General features: G+C 46.7%; 1 protein-coding gene across 1 annotated transcript in view; it reads left to right on the forward strand.

The window, feature by feature from the left end:
* LOC134979897 (uncharacterized) overlaps positions 1-22,232 on the forward strand; it is an 83,461-nt gene that overhangs the window by 55,655 nt on the left and 5,574 nt on the right. The window contains exon 6 of the mRNA XM_063946519.1: positions 13,440-13,580. Coding sequence (XP_063802589.1) covers positions 13,440-13,580 — 141 coding nt within the window. The remainder of the gene's footprint in view (positions 1-13,439; positions 13,581-22,232) is intronic.

Raw genomic sequence — 22,232 nt, forward strand, 5'->3', positions numbered from 1 at the left:
CTTAGCAAAATCATCAAAGACAGATTACTTCAGATTTGCTTTCAATTTAGGACCACCCTTCTATCATTCATAATTCTGCATGTTTTCCTCAACTGCTGCTCATTTTTGTCTTAAATTAACCTAAAGAATGAAGAAATTTAAGGGATGATTTCATTTCATACGTAGTGATGGGAATCCCCAAATACACAGGTGTATGAAGGCAAAAATAGGCATATTATGTTGCAAACAGCCCTTTGTGTTCATTTCTGGTTTGTAAATGACATTTAATGGCCTTCGTGGAAACTTTATGAAAATGTGGGCAACGCATATGCTAAAATGTGTTGATGATTTCTCATAAATTACTTTTAGTCCTTGATTTTGTGGTCTCGTTTTAGTGAGAGGCATTTGTTTATCCTGGCACCTAATTTCTGCTCATCGCAGCAATATCGTAATGGCTTGGGAGCTTGGTAAATTGCTGTGGCGCATGATTATTCCAATACTCGCCTCTTTTCTCTGTCTTTTTGTGTTTGGAACAGCCCGTTATATGTTTACCATTCCAATTTTAGTAATTTTAAGTAATTCCATTGAATTTAAAGAATACCATTTCTTCCAGTGACGTGTCTTTTTAATCATTTTTTTTTTATATAATCCCCTCCTCACCGAAGGCCACACCCCCTAGCGTATAGCAGTTTGGAGATAGGGCCGTGTGTCACTCCCCCGTTTTTGTTATGCTGGTGGCCTGTGCATTGCGCCGTGAGTTGCTGTGCAGCCTCTCCCCGATCTCACTGCTGCTCAGTGACACTGTCTTAGGGGCTGACACCAAAATAGATGAGTGGCTCTGCTGTTTTGGGTCCACCCCCTCGGGTGGTGTCACAGAGTGTTGCCCCACCTTAGTGATGCCACTGAAACCATTTAGTACAGACTGCTTTTTTGGGGGGCAAATTAAAAATTTTGAGTAAAACCAGATCTCCCAATGTTGGGGGTAATTCAGACCTAATCGCTAGGCAGCGTTTTTTGCTGCCCTGCGATCAGATAGTTGCCACCTACAGGGGGATGGTGAATTCGCTGTGCAAGTGTGGGTTCAGATGTGTAGCAGAGCTACACAAACTGATTTTGTGCAGTCTCTGCTCAGCCCAGGACTTACTCAGCCGCTGCGATTGCTTCTTGCGGATTCGGACCGGAGCTGACGTCAGACACCCTCCCTTCAAACGCTTTGACACGCATGCGTTTTTCCGGACACTCCCTGGAAATGGTCAGTTGCCACCCACAAATGCCCTCTTCCTGTCAATCACCTTGCAAACGCCCGTGCGTTCGGATTTTTCGCACCATCCCGTCACTGACCACCGATCCCCATTGCTGCTGTCCGTCGCGCCTGCACATTGTGGTGCATACACATGCGCAATTCAGATCTGATCGCACGCTGTGTGAAAACGCACAGCAGCGATCAGGTCTGAATTACCCCCTTTGTCCGGCAGGGAAGAGGGACACTCGCACGTGCCTCAGGCCTGAAATTAGGGGGCGTGGTCTAGCAGCAAGGGGGTATGGCCTCAAGGGAAATGCCGTGATCACTAGTCAAGCCCCCGTTTCTGTCACTGAGGCTGCTGGACATGCCCCAAGTCCCTCTTTCCCGTGAATAGATGCATGTATGCAGCGTGTGGCAGGGGGCCTCACGTGGCCCATGAGTCAGTGGTGGATTTCCCACTAGCCTAGTGAGGCACGTGCCTAGGGACGGCACTTGCTGGGGGGTGGCACACAAGGCTGATAAGGCCAGTGGGACAATGGGCAGCAAATTGTAATCCGAGAGCTGGTAGTTGGGTGAGGTTGGTGCCGCTTTGGTGGCCTCAAGGCATCCGGACTAGCCCTAAAATGATGGGGACAGTGACATGATTAGGGGGTAGGGGAGGGGGCAGCAGCCAATAACGTGCCTAGGGGCAGCCTGACCCCTAAATTCGCCCCTGCATTGAGTGGGACAGTGGAATAGTGCCTGAACAACGTGACTGTCCCGCTGAAATCGGATCAGTTGGGAGGTATGCTAAAACACTGAGAGGTCTATTTACTAAGCCTTGGATGGAGGTAAAGTCCACAGAGATAAAGTACCAGCCAATCAGATCCTAGCTGCCATGTCACAGGCTGCTTTGAAAAATGACAGTTGGGAGTTGATTGGCTGGTACTTTATCTCTGTGCACTTTATCTCCATCCAAGGCTTAGTAAATAGACCCCTGAAAATGACTAAACTCTCTGGCACCCATTCCTTGTGGGTTATCACAATGTACATCATATTCTGGAAGAATTTCTCTACATTAAGAAAAAGAATAAAATACCGTATATACTCGAGTATAAGTCGACCCGAATATAAGCCGAGGCACCTAATTTTACCACAAAAACCTGGGAAAACTCATTGACTCGAGTATAAGCCTAGGGTGGGAAATGCAGCTCTAGCCGTACACAGCCCTCAGTGCCAGATATGCCCCACAGTGCCAGATATGCCCCACAGTGCCAGATATGCCCTCACACTGCCAGATATGCCCCACAGTGCCAGAAATGCCCTCATGCTGCCAGATATACCCCACAGTGCCAGATATGCCCTCATGCTGCCAGATATACCCCACAGTGCCAGATATGCCCTCATGCTGCCAGATATGCCCCACAGTGCCAGATATGCCAGATATGCCCTCATGCTGCCAGATATACCCCACAGTGCCAGATATGCCCCACAGTGCCAGATGTGCCAGATATGTGCCAGATATGCCCCACAGTGCCAGATGTGCCAGATGTGCCCTCATGCTGCCAGATATGCCCCACAGTGCCAGATATGCCCTCATGCTGCCAGATATGCCCCACAGTGCCAGATGTGCCAGATATGTGCCAGATGTGCCAGATATGCCCCACAATGCCAGATGTGCCAGATATGTGCCAGATGTGCCAGATATGCCCCACAGTGCCAGATGTGCCAGATATGTGCCAGATATGCCCCACAGTGCCAGATGTGCCAGATGTGCCAGATATGCCCCACAGTGCCAGATATGCCCTCATGCTGCCAGATATGCCCCACAGTGCCAGATGTGCCAGATATGCCCCACACTGCCAGATGTGCCAGATATGCCCTCATGCTGCCAGATATGCCCCACAGTGCCAGATACTTACCCTCCGTCGCTCCCACGCTGCCTTCTGAAGGAGGGACACGGAGGGCACAGCGCGCGGCTCTCCTGTATCCCTCCTGCGTCTCCAGCGGCGCGTGTGTGTTAAAGGAAGTGCCGGTTCGTGAGCCAATCAGAGCTCACAAACGGGCACTTCCGTTAACACACACACGCCGGAGACGCAGGAGGGACACAGGAGAGCCGCGCGTTGTGCCCTCCGTGTCCCTCCTAAATACTGACTCGAGTATAAGCCGAAGGGGCTTTTTCAGCACAAAAAAAAGTGCTGAAAAAGTCGGCTTATACTCGAGTATATACGGTACCTATTATTGTGAATGACGTGCCACAATTTCCCTCAGCTAGGAGGGCTTTCCACAATACACTGTGTAATTCCAGATTAGATAATATGTGTGTGGTATTGAAGGTTGACCACACTTAGGTCGACCACTATTTTTTTTAAACATTAAGGTTTTTATTGAAGAGTTTACACACAAAAAATGGGGAACAGAATAAAGAGATAGGGAAACACAGGGAAAGTCCGGAATGGTTACAATAAGCAAACTTAAACAACGCAAAGTCTAAGGGGTATACAACTTGTTACATTGAACATACAGATACAAGAAAAGGAGAAAGCGCTAAAAGGAGACATGAAGAGGACATATCTAGTATCCCGGCATTCTCGTAGAGATAATTCTAGGAGAGATCGAAAACCCAAGGCTTCAGACTCGTGGTGTCAAACCAGTCCCTAGATTGATTTAGCAGACATGCAGCATGATACTTTTCTATATCTGGGAAAGCTACTCCCACAGACAGTTTAGGCCGAACAAGAGTCTTCTTAGCGATTTTCAGTCTAGATCCTCCCCACACATATCTGGTCAAGACCTGGTTAAATTTATTATAGAAGAGTCTGGGAAGGGGCTTCGGTATGGCACGAAACAGGTACATTAATTTCGGTATGAAACCATCTTATCAACAGCAATCCTACCCAACCAAGACACCTCCTGCAGCATCCACTCCCCAGTCAGCTAAGTAAACGCTTTTAATAACGGGGCATAGTTACACTCAATCAAGTTGTCTTCTCTAGTTAGGTTTATACCCAGGTATCTCAGAGAGCAAGACTTCCAGGCATATTTATACCTATCCTTCAACTTAGAGACCACAGTCGGAGGTATATGGAGTGGGAGGGCTTCCGTTTTATTCGTGTTTAACTTATAAAAAGAAACATCTGAATAGCTTTGAAGGACCTCATGCAAAACTGGCAAGGAAGCTTCGGGGTCAGTTAGATATAGCAGAATATCGTCCGCAAACAAACTGATTTTGTGAGAAATGCCCCCTATAACAGGGCCGCTAATCACATCTCGAGATCTAATGCAAGCAGCCAAGGGTTCTATTGCCAGCAAAAAATAAGATTTTACTTACCGATAAATCTATTTCTCGTAGTCCGTAGTGGATGCTGGGACTCCGTCAGGACCATGGGGAATAGCGGCTCCGCAGGAGACAGGGCACAAAATTTAAAAGTTTGACCACTAGGTGGTGTGCACTGGCTCCTCCCCCCATGACGCCCCTCCAAGCCTCAGTTAGGACACTGTGCCCGGACGAGCGTACACAATAAGGAAGGATTTTGAATCCCGGGTAAGACTCATACCAGCCACACCAATCACACCGTACAACTTGTGATCTGAACCCAGTTAACAGTATGACAAACGTAGGAGCCTCTGAACAGACGGCTCACAACAATAACAACCCGATTTTTTTGTAACAATAACTATGTACAAGTATTGCAGACAATCCGCACTTGGGATGGGTGCCCAGCATCCACTACGGACTACGAGAAATAGATTTATCGGTAAGTAAAATCTTATTTTCTCTGACGTCCTAGTGGATGCTGGGACTCCGTCAGGACCATGGGGATTATACCAAAGCTCCCAAACGGGCGGGAGAGTGCGGATGACTCTGCAGCACCGAATGAGAGAACTCCAGGTCCTCCTTAGCCAGGGTATCAAATTTGTAGAATTTTACAAACGTGTTCTCCCCTGACCACGTAGCTGCTCGGCAGAGTTGTAATGCCGAGACCCCTCGGGCAGCCGCCCAAGATGAGCCCACCTTCCTTGTGGAATGGGCCTTGACAGATTTAGGCTGTGGCAGGTCTGCCACAGAATGTGCAAGTTGAATTGTGCTACAAATCCAACGAGCAATCGTCTGCTTAGAAGCAGGAGCACCCAGCTTGTTGGGTGCATACAGTATAAACAGCGAGTCAGATTTTCTGACTCCAGCCGTCCTTGAAATATATATTTTCAATGCTCTGACAACGTCCAGCAACTTGGAATCCTCCAAATCGCTAGTAGCCGCAGGCACCACAATAGGCTGGTTCAGGTGAAACGCTGAAACCACCTTAGGCAGAAAGTGAGGACGCGTCCGCAGTTCTGCCCTGTCCGAATGGAAAATCAGATATGGGCTTTTATACGATAAAGCCGCCAATTCTGACACTCTCCTGGCTGAAGCCAGGGCCAGTAGCATGGTTACTTTCCATGTAAGATATTTCAAATCCACCGATTTGAGTGGCTCAAACCAATGGGATTTGAGAAAATCCAAAACTACATTAAGATCCCACGGTGCCACTGGGGGCACAACCGGGGGCTGTATATGTATTACTCCTTTTACAAAAGTCTGGACTTCAGGAACTGAAGCCAATTCTTTCTGGAAGAAAATCGACAGGGCCGAAATTTGAACCTTAATGGACCCTAATTTGAGGCCCATAGACAATCCTGTTTGCAGGAAATGTAGGAATCGACCCAGTTGAAATTCCTCCGTCGGGGCCTTCCTGGCCTCACACCACGCAACATATTTTCTCCAAATGCGGTGATAATGTTGTGCAGTCACCTCCTTCCTGGCTTTTACCAGGGTAGGGATGACCTCTTCCGGAATGCCTTTTTCCCTTAGGATTCGGCGTTCAACCGCCATGCCGTCAAACGCAGCCGCGGTAAGTCTTGGAATAGACACGGTCCCTGCTGAAGCAGGTCCCGTCTTAGAGGTAGAGGCCACGGATCTTCCGTGAGCATCTCCTGAAGTTCCGGGTACCAAGTTCTTCTTGGCCAATCCGGAGCCACGAGTATCGTTCTTACTCCCCTTTGCCGTATAATTCTCAGTACTTTTGGTATGAGAGGCAGAGGAGGAAACACATACACTGACTGGTACACCCATGGTGTTACCAGAGCGTCTACAGCTATTGCCTGAGGGTCTCTTGACCTGGCGCAATACCTGTCCAGTTTTTTGTTGAGGCGGGACGCCATCATGTCCACCATTGGTCTTTCCCAATGGACCACAATCATGTGGAAGACTTCTGGATGAAGTCCCCACTCTCCCGGGTGCAGATCGTGTCTGCTGAGGAAGTCTGCTTCCCAGTTGTCCACTCCCGGGATGAACACAGCTGACAGTGCTAACACATGATTTTCTGCCCAGCGGAGAATCCTTGCAGCTTCTGCCATTGCCCTCCTGCTTCTTGTGCCGCCCTGTCTGTTTACGTGGGCGACTGCCGTGATGTTGTCCGACTGAATCAACACCGGCTGACCCTGAAGCAGAGGTTTTGCCAGGCTTAGAGCATTGTAGATTGCTCTTAGCTCCAGTATATTTATGTGAAGAGACGTCTCCAGGCTTGACCACACGCCCTGGAAGTTTCTTCCCTGTGTGACCGCTCCCCAGCCTCTCAGGCTGGCATCCGTGGTCACTAGGACCCAGTTCTGTATGCCGAATCTGCGGCCCTCTAACAGATGAGCACTCTGCAACCACCATAGCAGAGACACTCTTGTCCTTGTGGACAATTTTATCCGCTGATGCATCTGCAGATGCGATCCGGACCATTTGTCCAGCAGATCCCACTGAAAAGTTTGTGCATGGAATCTGCCGAATGGAATCGCTTCGTAAGAAGCTACCATTTTTCCCAGGACTCTTGTGCATTGATGCACAGATACTTTTCCTGGTTTTAGGAGGTTCCTGACTAGATCGGATAACTCCCTGGCTTTCTCCTCCGGAAGAAATACCTTTTTCTGAACAGTGTCCAGAATCATCCCTAGGAACAACAGACGTGTCGTCGGGATCAGTTGGGATTTTGGAAAATTCAGAATCCACCCGTGTTGTTGGAGCACTACTTGGGTTAGTGCTACTCCGACCTCCAGCTGTTCTCTGGATCTTGCCCTTATCAGGAGATCGTCCAAGTAAGGGATAATTAAGACGCCTTCTCTTCGAAGAAGGATCATCATTTCGGCCATTACCTTGGTAAAGACCCGGGGTGCCGTGGACAATCCAAACGGCAGCGTCTGAAACTGATAATGACAGTTTTGGACCACGAACCTGAGGTACCCTTGGTGTAGGAGGGGTACCTTGACTATCACCTGCTGAGAATACAGCTTGTGAATGGCCTCCAATACCGTCGTCCTGTCGGAGGGAGACGTTGGCAAAGCAGACTTTAGGAAACGGCGAGGAGGGGACTTCTCGAATTCCAACCTGTAACCCTGAGATACTACCTGCAGGATCCAGGGGTCCACCTGCGAGTGAGCCCACTGTGCGCTGAAATGTTTGAGGCGACCCCCCACCTCCCCTGAGTCTGCTTGTAAGGTCCCAGCGTCATTCTGACGCCTTTGTAGAAGCCGGGGAGGGCTTCTGCTCCTGGGAAGGAGCTGCTTGTTGCAGTCTCTTACCCTTTCCTTTGCCTCGGGGCAAATAGGAATGTCCTTTTGCTCGTTTGTTCTTATAGGAACGAAAGGACTGCGGCTTTTTCTGCTGGGAGGTGACCTGGGGTAAAAAGGTGGATTTCCCGGCCGTTGCCGTGGCCACCAGATCCGATAGACCGACCCCAAATAATTCCTCCCCCTTATACGGCAATACTTCCATATGTCGTTTGGAATCCGCATCACCTGACCACTGGCGCGTCCATAAACTTCTTCTGGCAGATATGGACATCGCACTTACTCTTGATGCCAGAGTGCAAATATCTCTCTGTGCATCTCGCATATAAAGAAATGCATCCTTTAACTGCTCTATAGTCAGTAAAATACTGTCCCTATCCAGGGTATCAATATTTTCAGACAGTGACTCCGACCAAGCCACGCCAGCACTGCACATCCAGGCTGAGGCGATTGCTGGTCTCAGTATAACACCCGTATGTGTGTATATACTTTTTAATGTATTCTCCAGCCTCCTATCAGCTGGATCCTTGAGGGCGGCCGTATCAGGAGACGGTAACGCCACTTGCTTTGATAAGCGTGTGAGCGCCTTATCCACCCTAGAAGGTGTTTCCCAGCGCGCCCTAACCTCTGGCGGGAAAGGGTATAATGCCAATAACTTCTTTGAAATTAGCAGTTTTCTATCTGGGGTAACCCACGCTTCATCACACACTTCATTCAGTTCCTCTGATTCAGGAAAAACTATCGGTAGTTTTTTCACACCCCACATAATACCCCTTTTTGTGGTACTTGCAGTATCAGAGATATGCAAAGCCTCCTTCATTGCCGTGATCATATAACGTGTGGCCCTACTGGAAAATACGTTTGTTTCTTCACCGTCGACACTGGATTCAGTGTCAGTGTCTGGGTCTGTGTCGACCGACTGAGGTAAAGGGCGTTTTACAGCCCCTGACGGTGTCTGAGACGCCTGGACAGGTACTAACTGGTTTGCCGGCTGTCTCATGTCGTCAACCGACTTTTGTAGCGTGCTGACACTATCCCGTAATTCCATAAACAAAGCCATCCATTCTGGTGTCGACTCCCTAGGGGGTGACATCACCATTACAGGCAATTGCTCCGCCTCCACGCCAACATCGTCCTCATACATGTCGACACACACGTACCGACACACAGCAGACACACAGGGAATGCTCTGATAGAAGACAGGACCCCACTAGCCCTTTGGGGAGACAGAGGGAGAGTTTGCCAGCACACACCCAAGCGCTATAAATATATATAGGGACAACCTTAATAAGTGTGTTCCCTTTATAGCAGCTCAAATATTATAAATATCGCCAATAAGTGCCCCCCCTCTCTGTTTTTACCCTGTTTCTGTAGTGCAGTGCAGAGGAGAGTCCTGGGAGCCTTCCTCGCAGCGGAGCTGGGCAGGAAAATGGCGCTGTGTGCTGAGGAGAATAGGCCCTGCCCCCTTTTCGGCGGGCTTCTTCTCCCGGTTTTTTTGGAACCTGGCAGGGGTTAAATACATCCATATAGCCCCAGGGGCTATATGTGATATATTTTAGCCAGAATAGGTATATTACATTGCTGCCCAGGGCGCCCCCCCCAGCGCCCTGCACCCTCAGTGACCGCTGGTGTGAAGTGTGCGGAGAGCAATGGCGCACAGCTGCAGTGCTGTGCGCTACCTCATGAAGACTGAGACGTCTTCTGCCGCCGGTTTCTGGACCTCTTCTCTATTCGGCATCTGCAAGGGGGTCGGCGGCGCGGCTCCGGTGACCCATCCAGGCTGTACCTGTGATCATCCCTCTGGAGCTAGTGTCCAGTAGCCTAAGAAGCAAATCCATCCTGCACGCAGGTGAGTTCACTTCTTCTCCCCTAAGTCCCTCGTTGCAGTGAGCCTGTTGCCAGCAGGACTCACTGAAAATAAAAAACCTAACAAACTTTTTCTAAGCAGCTCTTTAGGAGAGCCACCTAGATTGCACCCTGCTCGGACGGGCACAAAAACCTAACTGAGGCTTGGAGGGGGGTCATGGGGGGAGGAGCCAGTGCACACCACCTAGTGGTCAAACTTTTAAATTTTGTGCCCTGTCTCCTGCGGAGCCGCTATTCCCCATGGTCCTGACGGAGTCCCAGCATCCACTAGGACGTCAGAGAAATAAGAGGGGATAGCGGGCATCCTTGACGCGTGCCATTCGAGATATTAAAGGGTGAGGAAAGGCATCCGTTAACAAAGACCCGTGCACTAGGGGAGGAATAAAGAGCTAAGATAGAGTCCAAGATCCTTCCAGAGAAGCCAAATTTGTCCAGAATTAATCTCATAAAATCCCAATTCAATCTATCAAAAGCCTTTTCGGCGTCGAGAGACAAGACTAGGAGGGGTTGTCTTCTAACGGCTGCATGCTCAATCACATTAATCACCCTGCGGGTATTATCCGGGGCCTGTCTGTTCAGTACGAAACCCACTTGATCTGGGTTGATAAGAGAGGGGAGCAGAGGGCTGATACGGTTGGCTATTAATTTGGCGTAAATTTTTAAATCCGTATTTAGTAACGCAATCGGTCTAAAATTTTGGACTGAGGTGGGGTTTTTTCCCGGTTTGGGGATGGTAATGATTTGAGCTTCCAGCATCTCCCTAGGGAAGTGGCCTGCCTCTGAGGCTTCATTGAACACCGACAGGAGCACCGGGGCCAAGCTCTCCCTAAAGGATTTATAGAAGCCAGCAGGATAACTGTCGGGACCCGGGGCCTTGTCTGCGGGGAGGGAGTCAATAGCCTTTTCGACTTCAGCTAAAGTCCAAGGCGCACTTAGAGAGCTACAAGACTCCGGCGACAGCGAGGGGAGAGGAAAGTTGCTCAGAAAATTCTGAACATCTACGCCTGTAGGTTGAAAGGTAGAAGAGTCCCCCTTCAGGTTGTATAGTTTGGAGTAATAGGACGCAAAGACATCTGCAATTCCGTCTGGATCGTAGACTCTGTTACCCCTATCCGAATGGACAATATTAATTTTTTCTTTCGCCTTCTTACCCCTCAGCTTCCTCGCCAGCAGTCTACCAGCCCTATTACCATAAACATAAAATTTTTGATTCAGTCTATGTAGGTTGCGTTGCACTTCCGCTGGATATAATACATTCACCGCCTCCCTTGCTTCTTTCAAAGACTTAAGAAGGGCTTTATCGTGCGGATGTGCCTTGTGAGAACTCTCCAGGGAGGAGACTGTAAGCTCAGCTTGTTCAAACGTTTTGCGATATGCCCGCTTAAGTTTAGCCGCTGTTTGAATTGCCGTCCTTCCTGTCACTGCTTTGAGGGCACACCAGAATGTGAAGATAGACGTTCTCAGAAAGATAATAATCTAAGGTGGATTGGATCGCCTGCGTGGTCTCCGGCTGAAGAAGACTGAGTTTACCCAAACGCCAAGGGGCCGGGGCGACCCTTCTATTATTTATATCCCATTCGATAAATAGTGGGGAGTGATCCGACCAGGACATGGGGAGGATGGTGATTGCACGGATGGACTGTAGGGTCCACTTATCCGCCAATGCTAAATCTATTCTAGAGTAGGATGCGTGCACCGCGGAGTAAAATGTGTAATCTCTATCCATTGGATGCTTAACGCGCCAGAGGTCTAAAAGATCATATTCCGCCAGTAGCTGGCTAAAGCCCTTTGCATTCCTATGGAGCTGACTGGAGAGTGAGGGTCGCTTACTAGAATTATCGACGAGAGGGTCTAAAGTCAAATTAAAAGCCCCCATTAAAAGTAAACCACCCTTAGCCAATTGTTGCACCTTAGCGCAGAGTTTCCTGCAAAATGCTAGTTGCTTGGTGTTAGGGGCATAGCAGGAAACTAATGTCACCTCTTTGCTTTCAAGAGTACCTACTAAAATAAGGATTCTCCCCTCAGGGTCGCAATATTGCGAAGCGAGGGTAAATGCGCAGTGCTGAGATATCAAGATTGCCACTCCCGCCTTCTTAGCCGGCCCGTTAGCCAAATAGCAATGGGGGTATCTCCCATTAGTAAACCGTGGAGTGGCAGAATTAATAAAATGAGTCTCTTGGACTGCTATAATTTGAGCTTTAAGTTTATGAAAATAATTAAGCGCTAATCTCCTCTTGTGTGGGGAATTAAGCCCTTTTGCATTTATAGAGACAATGTTAACCATAACGTAAAACTGTCGGGGAATGCGTTTCTAACCACAACCAACTGGCTATTAAAAAATGTATGTACAGTAACATATCCGGACAAAAAAGAGAGAAAAGAGGAAGGGAAAGGCAAAAGAGAAGAGGAATACAGAAAGAAAAAACAGAAAGAAAAAACAGAACATTAACCCCGCTCGGGGGCACATTTGGACGCCTAACCATGGCGACTCCAAGTTAATCAGTGGGGGGTAGTGGCAATCCGCCCGCACCCGAACCGAAAATAAACTAAATGTAGGCTCTCGACACCCCGTCCCTGGGCCCCCGACTGCCACCAGGAGTAAATGAAACTTGAGTAGAATTCCCATCCAACAAGGAATTGTGGGTGGCAGTCGGGGCAGCAGAGACAGACAGTAAACAAGGAAATACCGGTGAGGAGGCCACACTGAAAAACATTCTAGAGACATAAACAACCTCCTCAGAGAATCGCCAAGGAGTTGATGCAACGTAGGAATATACAACATAACAAACTAATTAGGAAACATGAAAACAAAGCAAGTGTAGCCAATCAAACCATATTCAAAGTTCTGCAGCCGATTAGGCCCAGTCCCGCTGAAGGCCCCGTTCGGGAGAGGTGTGTGTAGGAGAACTTGCAGAGTTCCATGTTGCTAAGATCTTTTTACCCTCCTCGACGTTCGTTATAACCACTGTGGACCCCTCTCAACAAATGAGTAACTTCGTAGGAAATCCCCATCTATATAGAATGTTCTCTTTCCGTAGCACTGATGTGATGGGGTAAAGAGAGCGCCGTTTCGCCAAAGTGGCAGGGGACAGGTCTCCGAAAAGTTGAAGTGAGCCCAAAGCCTCTGACGCAGCATCCGAGGGTCTAGCAGCTTTCAAGATTGCTTCCTTCACATGGTAATAGTGTAACCTCATACATGGTAATAGTGTAATCTCATAGGTCGACCACTATTGGTCGACAATCACTAGGTCGACATGGATTCTAGGTCGACAGGGTATCTAGGTCGACATGGTCTAGGTCGACAGGTCAAAAGGTCGACATGAGGTTTTTAATCCTTTTTTTTTGTGTCGTTTTCGCCGTACAGTGACCGGGAACCCCAATTAGCTTTGCTCGCCATGCTTCAGGCAAGGTGCCTTGCTCTGCTACCGCTGCGCTCGGCACAGGTTACCCTCCAGCGAGTAGCATAAAATTACTTTTTTTGCAAAAATTTTACTTTTTGTAATTAGGTTAAATTTCAGAGTGAATGCACAAATAAACACACCCAGAAGAAATTGTTCCTTCTTTCTAAGACCAGAATCCACCTGCTTCTCCTGGTTACTTGTCACACATTAACACAACAACATGATGTGAATAAAAAGAATTGTGTGTTGCTGGCCTACCAGTTTGTTACAATGCAATAAATGAAAGTAGCTTGGGTGCCACAGTGGGTGGAGTTCACATACTAAGGGAGTACCTTCATTGCCAGGAGTACTTATTATAAACTCTTTATCTATTACAGTACTTCTTCCAAATGCTACTGAGATGATAACAATCTCCCAGAACCCTTTGCTGCAGACTAATGGTACAGTACACAGTTTGCAAAATCTCATGACTACTCCTGGTCAAATCGAACATGGAATAAGCATTGATCAAAGTACAGGTAGTGTAATAATGCAAAATATCAATCATTTATGGGACCACAAAACTCAAATTTAATCATGTTTTTTTTTTTTTTCATAGAGTCTTCACAAATATGTATGGAATTGTGTTTAACATTTTCAAGAATTTAAGTTATTTAAGACCCACACTAGACTTAGGGCCTTATACAGAGGTGGATGCAGTTGTGGCATCAGATGCAAGTGGCAGATATTATTATTATTATTATTATTATTATTATTATTATTATTACATTTTATTTATAGGGCGCCACAAGTATTTTGCAGCGCCGTACACAGGACAGTACAGGGAGACAAAACTTAGCATAACAGTAAATAAATAACAAAAATAGAGCACCACAATTCTCAAAACATAATACAGCTTAGATGTAAGTAGCAAGGGAGTAATCATTGTACTACTTGGGGCTAGCGGCCATAGATAGAGAGGAGCCTTTACCAGTAGGAGGAAAAGCAGGTAAAGATGGTCGCTGAGTGAAATGTGTCGAGAAGAGGGCTTAGACAACAAGAGGAAAGAGGGCCCTGCTCTGAAGAGCTAACAATCTAGTGTGGAGGGGCGACAGACAGATGACATGAGGTGCAAGCAAGCAGGAGGAAGCCTGATGGCAGTATGCAAGCAAAGCAGAGATGTTTAAGGCATGGGGCAGGGGGATGGAGGAGCAGCATAAGGACTAGGTTATGCATCGGCAGGGTATGATGAATAGGTGGGTTTTCAGTGCCAGTTTGAAGCTTTGCAAGGTCAGGGAGAGTATAATGGAGCGGGGGAGCGCGTTCCACTGAAGGGGTGCAGCACGGGCAAAATCTTCAACTCGTGCATGGGAAATGGGAAGCAGTGACCAAGGCAGAGGAGAAGGCGACGGTCATCGTCCGACCATAGTGGGCGGGAGGGAGTATGAAGGGAGAGGAGGTTGGAGATGTAGGGAGAAGTGGAATTAGAGATGGCCTTGTATGTGAGGGTGAGGAGTTTGAAGAGGATTCTGTAGGGGAATGGGAGCCAGTGTAGATTTTGTCGAAGGGGAGTGGCAGAAGTGGAGCGGCGGGAGAGGAAGTTGAGCCTAGCTGTGGAGTTAAGGACAGATTGGAGAGGAGTGAGGTGGGAGCAAGTGAGGCCAGTGAGGAGAACATTGCAGTAGTCGAGTCGTGAGATGACCAGTGAGTGGATGATAAGTTTAGTTGCACTCTGGGAGAGAAATGGCCTGATGCGAGCAATGGTACGTAGCTGGAACCGACAAGATTGCACCAGAGCTTGGATGTAGGGTGCAAAGGAGAGGGAGGAGTCAAGAGTGACGCTCAGGCAATGGAGTTGGGGAACGGGGGAGATAACTGTGTTGTCAACAGTGATAGAGATATTTGTAGGGGGTGTTGCTCTGGCTGGGGGAAAGATAATGAATTCAGTTTTGTCCATGTTGAGCTTCAGAGAGTGTTCAGACATCCAGGAGGAGATAGCAGAGAGGCAGCTGGACACCTGAGAGAGGACAGAGGGGGACAGATCAGGAGAGGAGAGGTTGAGTTGTGTGTCATCAGCATAGAGGTGGTATTGAAGGCCAAATGAGTTAATGAGTGCACCCAGGGAAGAGGTGTACAGGGAGAACCGAAGAGGGCCTAGGACAGAACCCTGAGGGACACCAACAGGAAAGACGGAAGGGTGTGAGGTGGTTCTGGATGCAGACACAGAAAAGGAGTGGTTAGCGAGGTAAGAGGTAAACCAGTCAAGGACAGTGCTAGAGAGGCCAACGTTTTGGAGTGTGCAGTAGAGGAGAGGGTGATCCACGGTGTCAAAGGCAGCAGAGAGGTCCTGAAGGATGAGTAGAGAGAAGTGGCCCTTGGATTTGGCTGAAAGCAGGTCATTGGTGACTTTCACCAGGGCAGTCTCGGTGTAGTGGAGTGGGCGAAAGCCAGATTGTAGTGGATCAAGGATGGAGTTGTCAGAGAGGTAGCTTGTGAGACGGCTGTAGACCAGTCGTTCAAGTAGTTTGGAGGTGAAAGGGAGAAGAGAGATGGGGCGGTAGCTAGTGAGTGATGAAGGGTCGAGGTTCAGCTCCTGTCACAGATGAAGAGTCGGCACACACATAGCCCAGTCTCCAGGGGCAGCCAGCATTTCCGTTGATGCTGGACATGCCCACGGAGTGACGGAACTCAGATCCGTGTGAGGCCACACCCTTTTTTTATTAGGCCATAGCCCTTTATTGGCCGGCGGCACCCTTCGGCATGGGGGAACTGTGCAGAGGGCACACCGGGTGTCGCTACACCCAGTGACGCCTCTGAATTAAGTATGAATAAAATATCCTTAAAACCAACGCTGGACTGTATGGTGCTTTTTTTGAATTGTCATTTGCATAGTAAAATATGTGAATTTGTTTTATTAGTTTTTTATTTCTAAAATTGGCCCTTAAATTGTCTATTAAAGGTTACCTACTGTATATTGGTAGTCATTCCGAGTTGATCGCCAGCTGCATTTGTTCGCAGCGCAGCGATCAGGCTAAAAAACAGCAGTTCTGCGCATGCGTATGCGGCTCAATGCGCACGTGCGTCGTGCGGGCACAACGAACGATGTAGTTTTGCACAGGGTCTAGCGAAGCATTTCAGTCAAACTAGTGGCCGCAGAGTGATTGACATGAAGTGGGCGTTTCTGGGTGTCAACTTACCGTTTTCAGGGAGTGTTGGGAAAAACGCAGGCGTGGCTGGGCGAATGCAGGCGTGGCTGGGCGAACGCAGGGCGGGTTCGTGACGTCAAAACAGGAACTAAACAGTCTGAAGTGATCGCAAGCGCTGAGTAGTTACTGAACTACTCTGAAACTGCACAAAAAAACTTTGTAGCCGCTCTGCGAAACATTCGTTCGCACTTCTGCTAAACTAAAATACACTCCCAGTGGGCGGCGGCATAGCGTTTGCACGGCTGCTAAAAACTGCTAGCGAGCGATCAACTCGGAATGACCCCCACTGTATGTAGCACACACGGTTAGCTCAGATCACAGACAGCAGACTGGTGGCCAGGGAAGATACAGAGACAAATCTGTCTTCATCACTGAAACATTTTTGGGACAGTGACAGGACGTTTCTGATGAATAATATTGATTCCATGAACTCTTGCCAGCCAGCCCAGGTATTACCCAGATTCTAATCCAAAAGACTAGTGGTTTCAATTGAAAAAAAGGCTTTAGAATTATGCAGCTATAATTTTAAACTGAGAACACAGGTATTATTATGGTTTGTTAGCAAACCAATAAAGGTAAGCAATTGGGCAAACCATGCTGCACTGCAGGTGGGGCAGATGTAACATGTGCAGAGAGAGTTAGATTTGGGTGGGGTGTGTTCAAACTGAAATCTAAATTGCAGTGTAAAAATAAAGCAGCCAGTGTTTACCCTGCACAGAAACAATATAACCCACCCAAATCTAACTCTCTCTGCACATGTTATATCTGCCCCACCTGCTGTGCAAAATAGTTTTGCCCCTTAGTGTGCTAACAAACCTGATTAAGGCCCATATACAGAAAAATAAGTTTGTTACAAGTACAGTTAGGATTCTGTGCTAAAAACAAAACAGAAAATTAGGATCTGTACTTTGCATGGAAAATGTACCCAGATCCGGGGGTCTTCCCCATTTTCCCGGGGTTGGGGGGGGAAGGGGGGGGGGGGGGGGAGCACCACCCAATTTTTTTGGGAGCCTTCTGGCAGTTCCGGGAGAGTAGGCAAGTTTATAGGTATGCAGACAGAGGGGGGGGGGGGGGGGGGGGGTTTGCAAATCCCACCCCCAAATTTCCCTTCAGCACACTAAAAATTACCTGTGACCATACCTGGAACTATCTGGTAATAGAAATTCAGAGAATTAGTCACACATGTTTGCAAACACATGTTTAAGCTGCTGAGCCACTTCACGGCTTCTCCTATATCAGCAGTCCTAACACTACATAATAGCAGTGCCCACATAGGGCCATGTAATTTGTCACAGTAGGCCTCATGATAAAGGCTATTACTAAAACACATACAGACAGAGAGCTAACTTCCCCGGGAGCCTCCCCCAGAATCTCCCATTGGCACTACAAGGAACAGCATGCCTTCCAAATACTGCTCCCATTCAATGCCTCTTGCACACAAGCAGACAAACAATGGTAGTTGCGCGATCATTCCTGGAGATAATTATGCATCAGGTGCTGGAAAGGGGGAGGGGTCACAGACAAACAGAGAGGGGGGGTTGCAAATCCCTCCCCTAAATTTTCCTTCAGCACACTAAAAATTACCTGTGACCATACCTGAACCTATCTGGTAATAGAAATTCAGAGAATTAGTCACACATGTTTGCAAACACATGTTTAAGCTGCTGAGCCACTTAACGGCTTCTCCTATATCAGCAGTCCTAACACTACATAATAGCAGTGCCCACACAGGGCTATGTAATTTGTCACAGTAGGCCTCATGATAAAGGCTATTACTAAAACACATCCAGACAGAGAGCTAACTTACCCTGAAGCCACCCTCAGGATCTCCCATTGGCACTACAAGGAACAGCATGCCTTCCAAATACTGCTCCCATTCAATGCGTCTTGCACACAAGCAGACAAACAATGGTAGTTGCTCGATCATTCCTGGAGATAATTATGTATCAGGTGCTGGAAAGAGGGAGGGGTCACAGATAAACATAAGATTGTCCAGTGCGTTTTACTACCTACAGGTGAGTTTGACCATATAAAAATATAATATAATATATTGTGGTCCACCTGTGAATGCACCTGCAATGTAGAGTAAGTCCTAAATGATCACCAATGTTGAAATCACATGACACTTTTTTGTTATTATTTCACCTTTATACTGTATTTGGAACTCGGAGAACATCAAACATCAAAGACCTTCTATACGTTGCTATCGCAACCACTGTTGGACAATGGTGTAAGATTGTCTAATGCAAGTTTACCTATTATGCTATAGGTGAGAAAGACCATTTAGAGATATAAATTGCACATGAACAAGTCCAGTATACACTACAGTAGGTTGACTGAATATTACCATAAAGAAACTTTCTTCTGAGGTTTCACAAAGATGTTTTTGATACAAACTTGTCCTATACGCCCAGAAACTCTGACATTCCACAGATCACAGACTTCAAGCACTGAGCTCACACACCTACTCTATCTTGGTGCAAGCCCTTCAAAATTTCTCTCAATACACTGTTTATAGGAATACATTTAAATTGGCAACCAGTGTGCCATTTAAATGTCTGAGGCACCGATGATTGCAGAGACTACTAAGAGAATTGTCATGCACCTAAAGCAATGTTTAAATGTAGAAGTTAGACAAGGCAAAACCACCAAGACATAAGCTATTGGTAAGATTTTAATATTGGAAGGCTTTGATCGAAAAAACGTAAAAATAGCTATATCTGCCTGGAGATTGCACCAGGGTTGCTGCGTTGTGGGACCCACTCCACTGACCAACTGATGAATTCCCTTTATTAATAATGTAGCCTACTGCTTAACCCTCAATTGTCCTTATTCTAGGCACTTGCTAAAAACTGTACTCCATGTTTGATATGTGGTAGTATAATAATATTTCAAAATGTTTGTATAATGTGCATGTAGGCTCTTTTTATCCATCCCTGGATCACAGAGAGTACGGTTAGGCATCAATTCCTAACTCCACAATGCACAAGGAAAAATCTAAACTTATTTTATTGTATTATTTTAAACATCCATATTCACAGGTTATAATTTCAATTTAGGTTGACGTGATCCCAGCAGTTGGGATGCCGGCAGTCACATGACCGACATCGGCATCCCAACAATGAGAATGCTGACAGGGAGCGGAGTAATTATTTAACCCATCCCCTGTTCCCTACCCTAACCCGCCTGGGGTGGCGGCTTGGTGCTAAGATTTGGGGGGGATGTGGCTAGGGCTAAGACTGGGGGGTGGCGGTTACGGCTAACCCCCCCTCTAGTGCCTAACACTAACCCTAATAGGAACCCCAATACTTACCTTTGGGATATTGGCGGTCACCTTCAGTATTCTGAGTAGGCAGTGGCAGAACTGTAAGAGGCAATGGAGTCGGCTGCCGCCGGGCTCCTGATTTGTAGGGGGCACGTCTCCTCCATTGTCCCCCACTGCCCGCTGATCCATCGCCGCTGCATCATTCTTTTTTCAGATGGAGGAGCAGAGCTGTGTCAGTGAATCGGCAGCTGCCTCCTTATATCTCCAGGGAGCCGGCACTGGCTGCAGCTAGGGGGAGCTTCAGCGCGCAGATCCTCCCGGATCTTTCCAATTGAGCAGGCCGGGTGAAGCACTCTACACCTGCCTCAGAGTGCACTGTACGCGTCTGTGGTGCATGTGGGGTATGGTGGCTTCCGGGGGGTTACTGTAATAAATGTCAGCAGAACTGTGTTAATATGTGTGCATGTTCTTAAGTGAGGTGTATGTGTGTGTCTGTGTTTTTTTAAGGAAACTTGTGTGTTTAAGTGAAAGAGACTTGTGTGTGTAAGCAAAAAAGGTGTGTGTGTGTGTGTGTGTGTGTGTGTGTGTGTGTGTGTGTGTGTGTGTGTGTATATATATAAGTGAAAGAGGAGTGTGCGTGTAAGCAAAAGAGGCGTGTGTGTGTAAGTGAAAGAGGCATGTGTGTGTAAGTGAAAGAGGAGTGTGTAAGTGAAAAAGGCATGTGTGTGTAAGCGAAAGAGGAGTATGTGTGTGTTTAAGTGAAAGAGACATGCGTGAGTGAAAGAGGCATGTGTGTGTAAGTGAAAGAGGAGTGTGTAAGTGAAAAAGGCATGTGTGTGTAAGCGAAAGAGCAGTGTGTGTGTGTGTAAGTGAAAGAGGAGTGTGTGTTTAAGTGAAAGAGACATGCATGAGTGAAAGAGGAGTGTGTAAGTGAAGAAGGCATGTGTGTGTAAGCGAAAGAGGAGTGTGTGTGTGTTTAAGTGAAAGAGACATGCGTGAATGAAAGAGGCATGTGTGTGTTTAAGCAAAAGATTCATGTGTGTTTTTTGTATATATTGTTATACCGTTGCGCCAAAGCATCTCCATCTGGACCTGCAGGCAGATGAAGGAGCACTGTAGATGTGCTATAAAGGTATGCTGGTGTCTATTTTAGTGTGATGACTGACATATATGGGGGGGGGGCACCAACATTTATCATGCCTCCGGGCGACTGGGGCGAACTTACGCCACTGCGAGTAGTGTCAGGATTCCGGCATCAGTCACATGACTGCCGGCATCCCCACTGCTGGGATGCTAACTGCATCCCATACACAATACCAGTTTTTACCACTCCTTGGAAAGAGCTGCCCCAGAATAAAAGTTTTCACCCCTCTATAGAAAGAATACACCGTAGCCTTCATTAAAAGTTTACATTTGAATTTGTAGTCAAATATATGTTGTGTTTTTATGAGCATTCCATTATGAGGGCTTCAGATGAAATAGTCATTGTGTTAGTATCATGTAAAGTATGTCAGTTTGCGTTCATCCTTTTTTATTATTATTATTATTATTATTATTACTACTACCAGTTATTTATATAGCGCACACATATTCCACAGTGCTTTACAGAGAAAATTTGGGCATTCACATCAGTCCCTGCCCCAGTGGAGCTTACAATCTATATTCACTACCACATGCACACATATTCACACTAGGGTTAATTTTGTTTGGAGCTAATTAACCTACCAGTATAAAACCTAATTACTAACAACCAAAGACAGAAATGCACCCACACCAATTCACGCTATATGTGAGGCAGCAAGAAACAGAGTAACTCCTTGGGTGTTTATCCTAACCCAAAAACAATACAAATATAGAAAAAATGGGGTAACCCCTTCTCTGCGCCATCTGTGGATTATTCATCATTTCCTTGCCTGGATATTTTATGACGGATTTTTATTACAGGTTGAGTATCCCATATCCAAATATTCCGAAATAAGGAATATTCCAAAATACGGACTTTTTTGAGTGAGAGTGAGATAGTGAAACCTTTGTTTTCTGATGGCTCAATGTACACAAAGTTATAAAAAATATTGTATTAAATGACCTTCAGGCTGTGTGTATAAGATGTATATGAAACATAAATGAATTGTGTGAATGTAGACACACTTTGTTTAATGCACAAAGTTATTAAAAAATATTGGCTAAAATTACCTTCAGGCTGTGTGTATAAGGTGTATATGAAACAAATGCATTCTGTGCTTAGACTTGGGTCCCATCGCCATGATATCTCATTATGGGATGCAATTATTCCAAAATACGGAAAAATCCGATATCCAAAATACCTCTAGTCTTAAGCATTTTGGATAAGGGATACTCAACCTGTATTAAAAAACCTGTTTTTAAGAAATGCATGCTTATCTGTTATGAGTGAATCACAGGTTGATAAAGTTATATGACTGATATCGCTTGTAAATTATGCTACACTAGATTGCTCTTTTCTATTTTTACATGTTTATCTATCTGGACATCACATCTCTCATTAATTAAGAAGAAGTTAGCAGATTGAGAGAGCTCCACCCATCCATAAGTTAAGTAGAAATATATGGTATTAATTTTATTAGGAGGCGCAGAGAAGGGGTTACCCCATTTTTTCTATAACCTACCAGTATATTTTTGGATTGTGGGAGGAAACCGGAGTACCCAGAGGAAACCCACGCAAGTACGGGGAGAATATACAA

This window comes from Pseudophryne corroboree, chromosome 12 (assembly GCF_028390025.1).
Source record: "Pseudophryne corroboree isolate aPseCor3 chromosome 12, aPseCor3.hap2, whole genome shotgun sequence".
Classification (NCBI taxonomy): Eukaryota; Metazoa; Chordata; class Amphibia; order Anura; family Myobatrachidae; genus Pseudophryne; species Pseudophryne corroboree.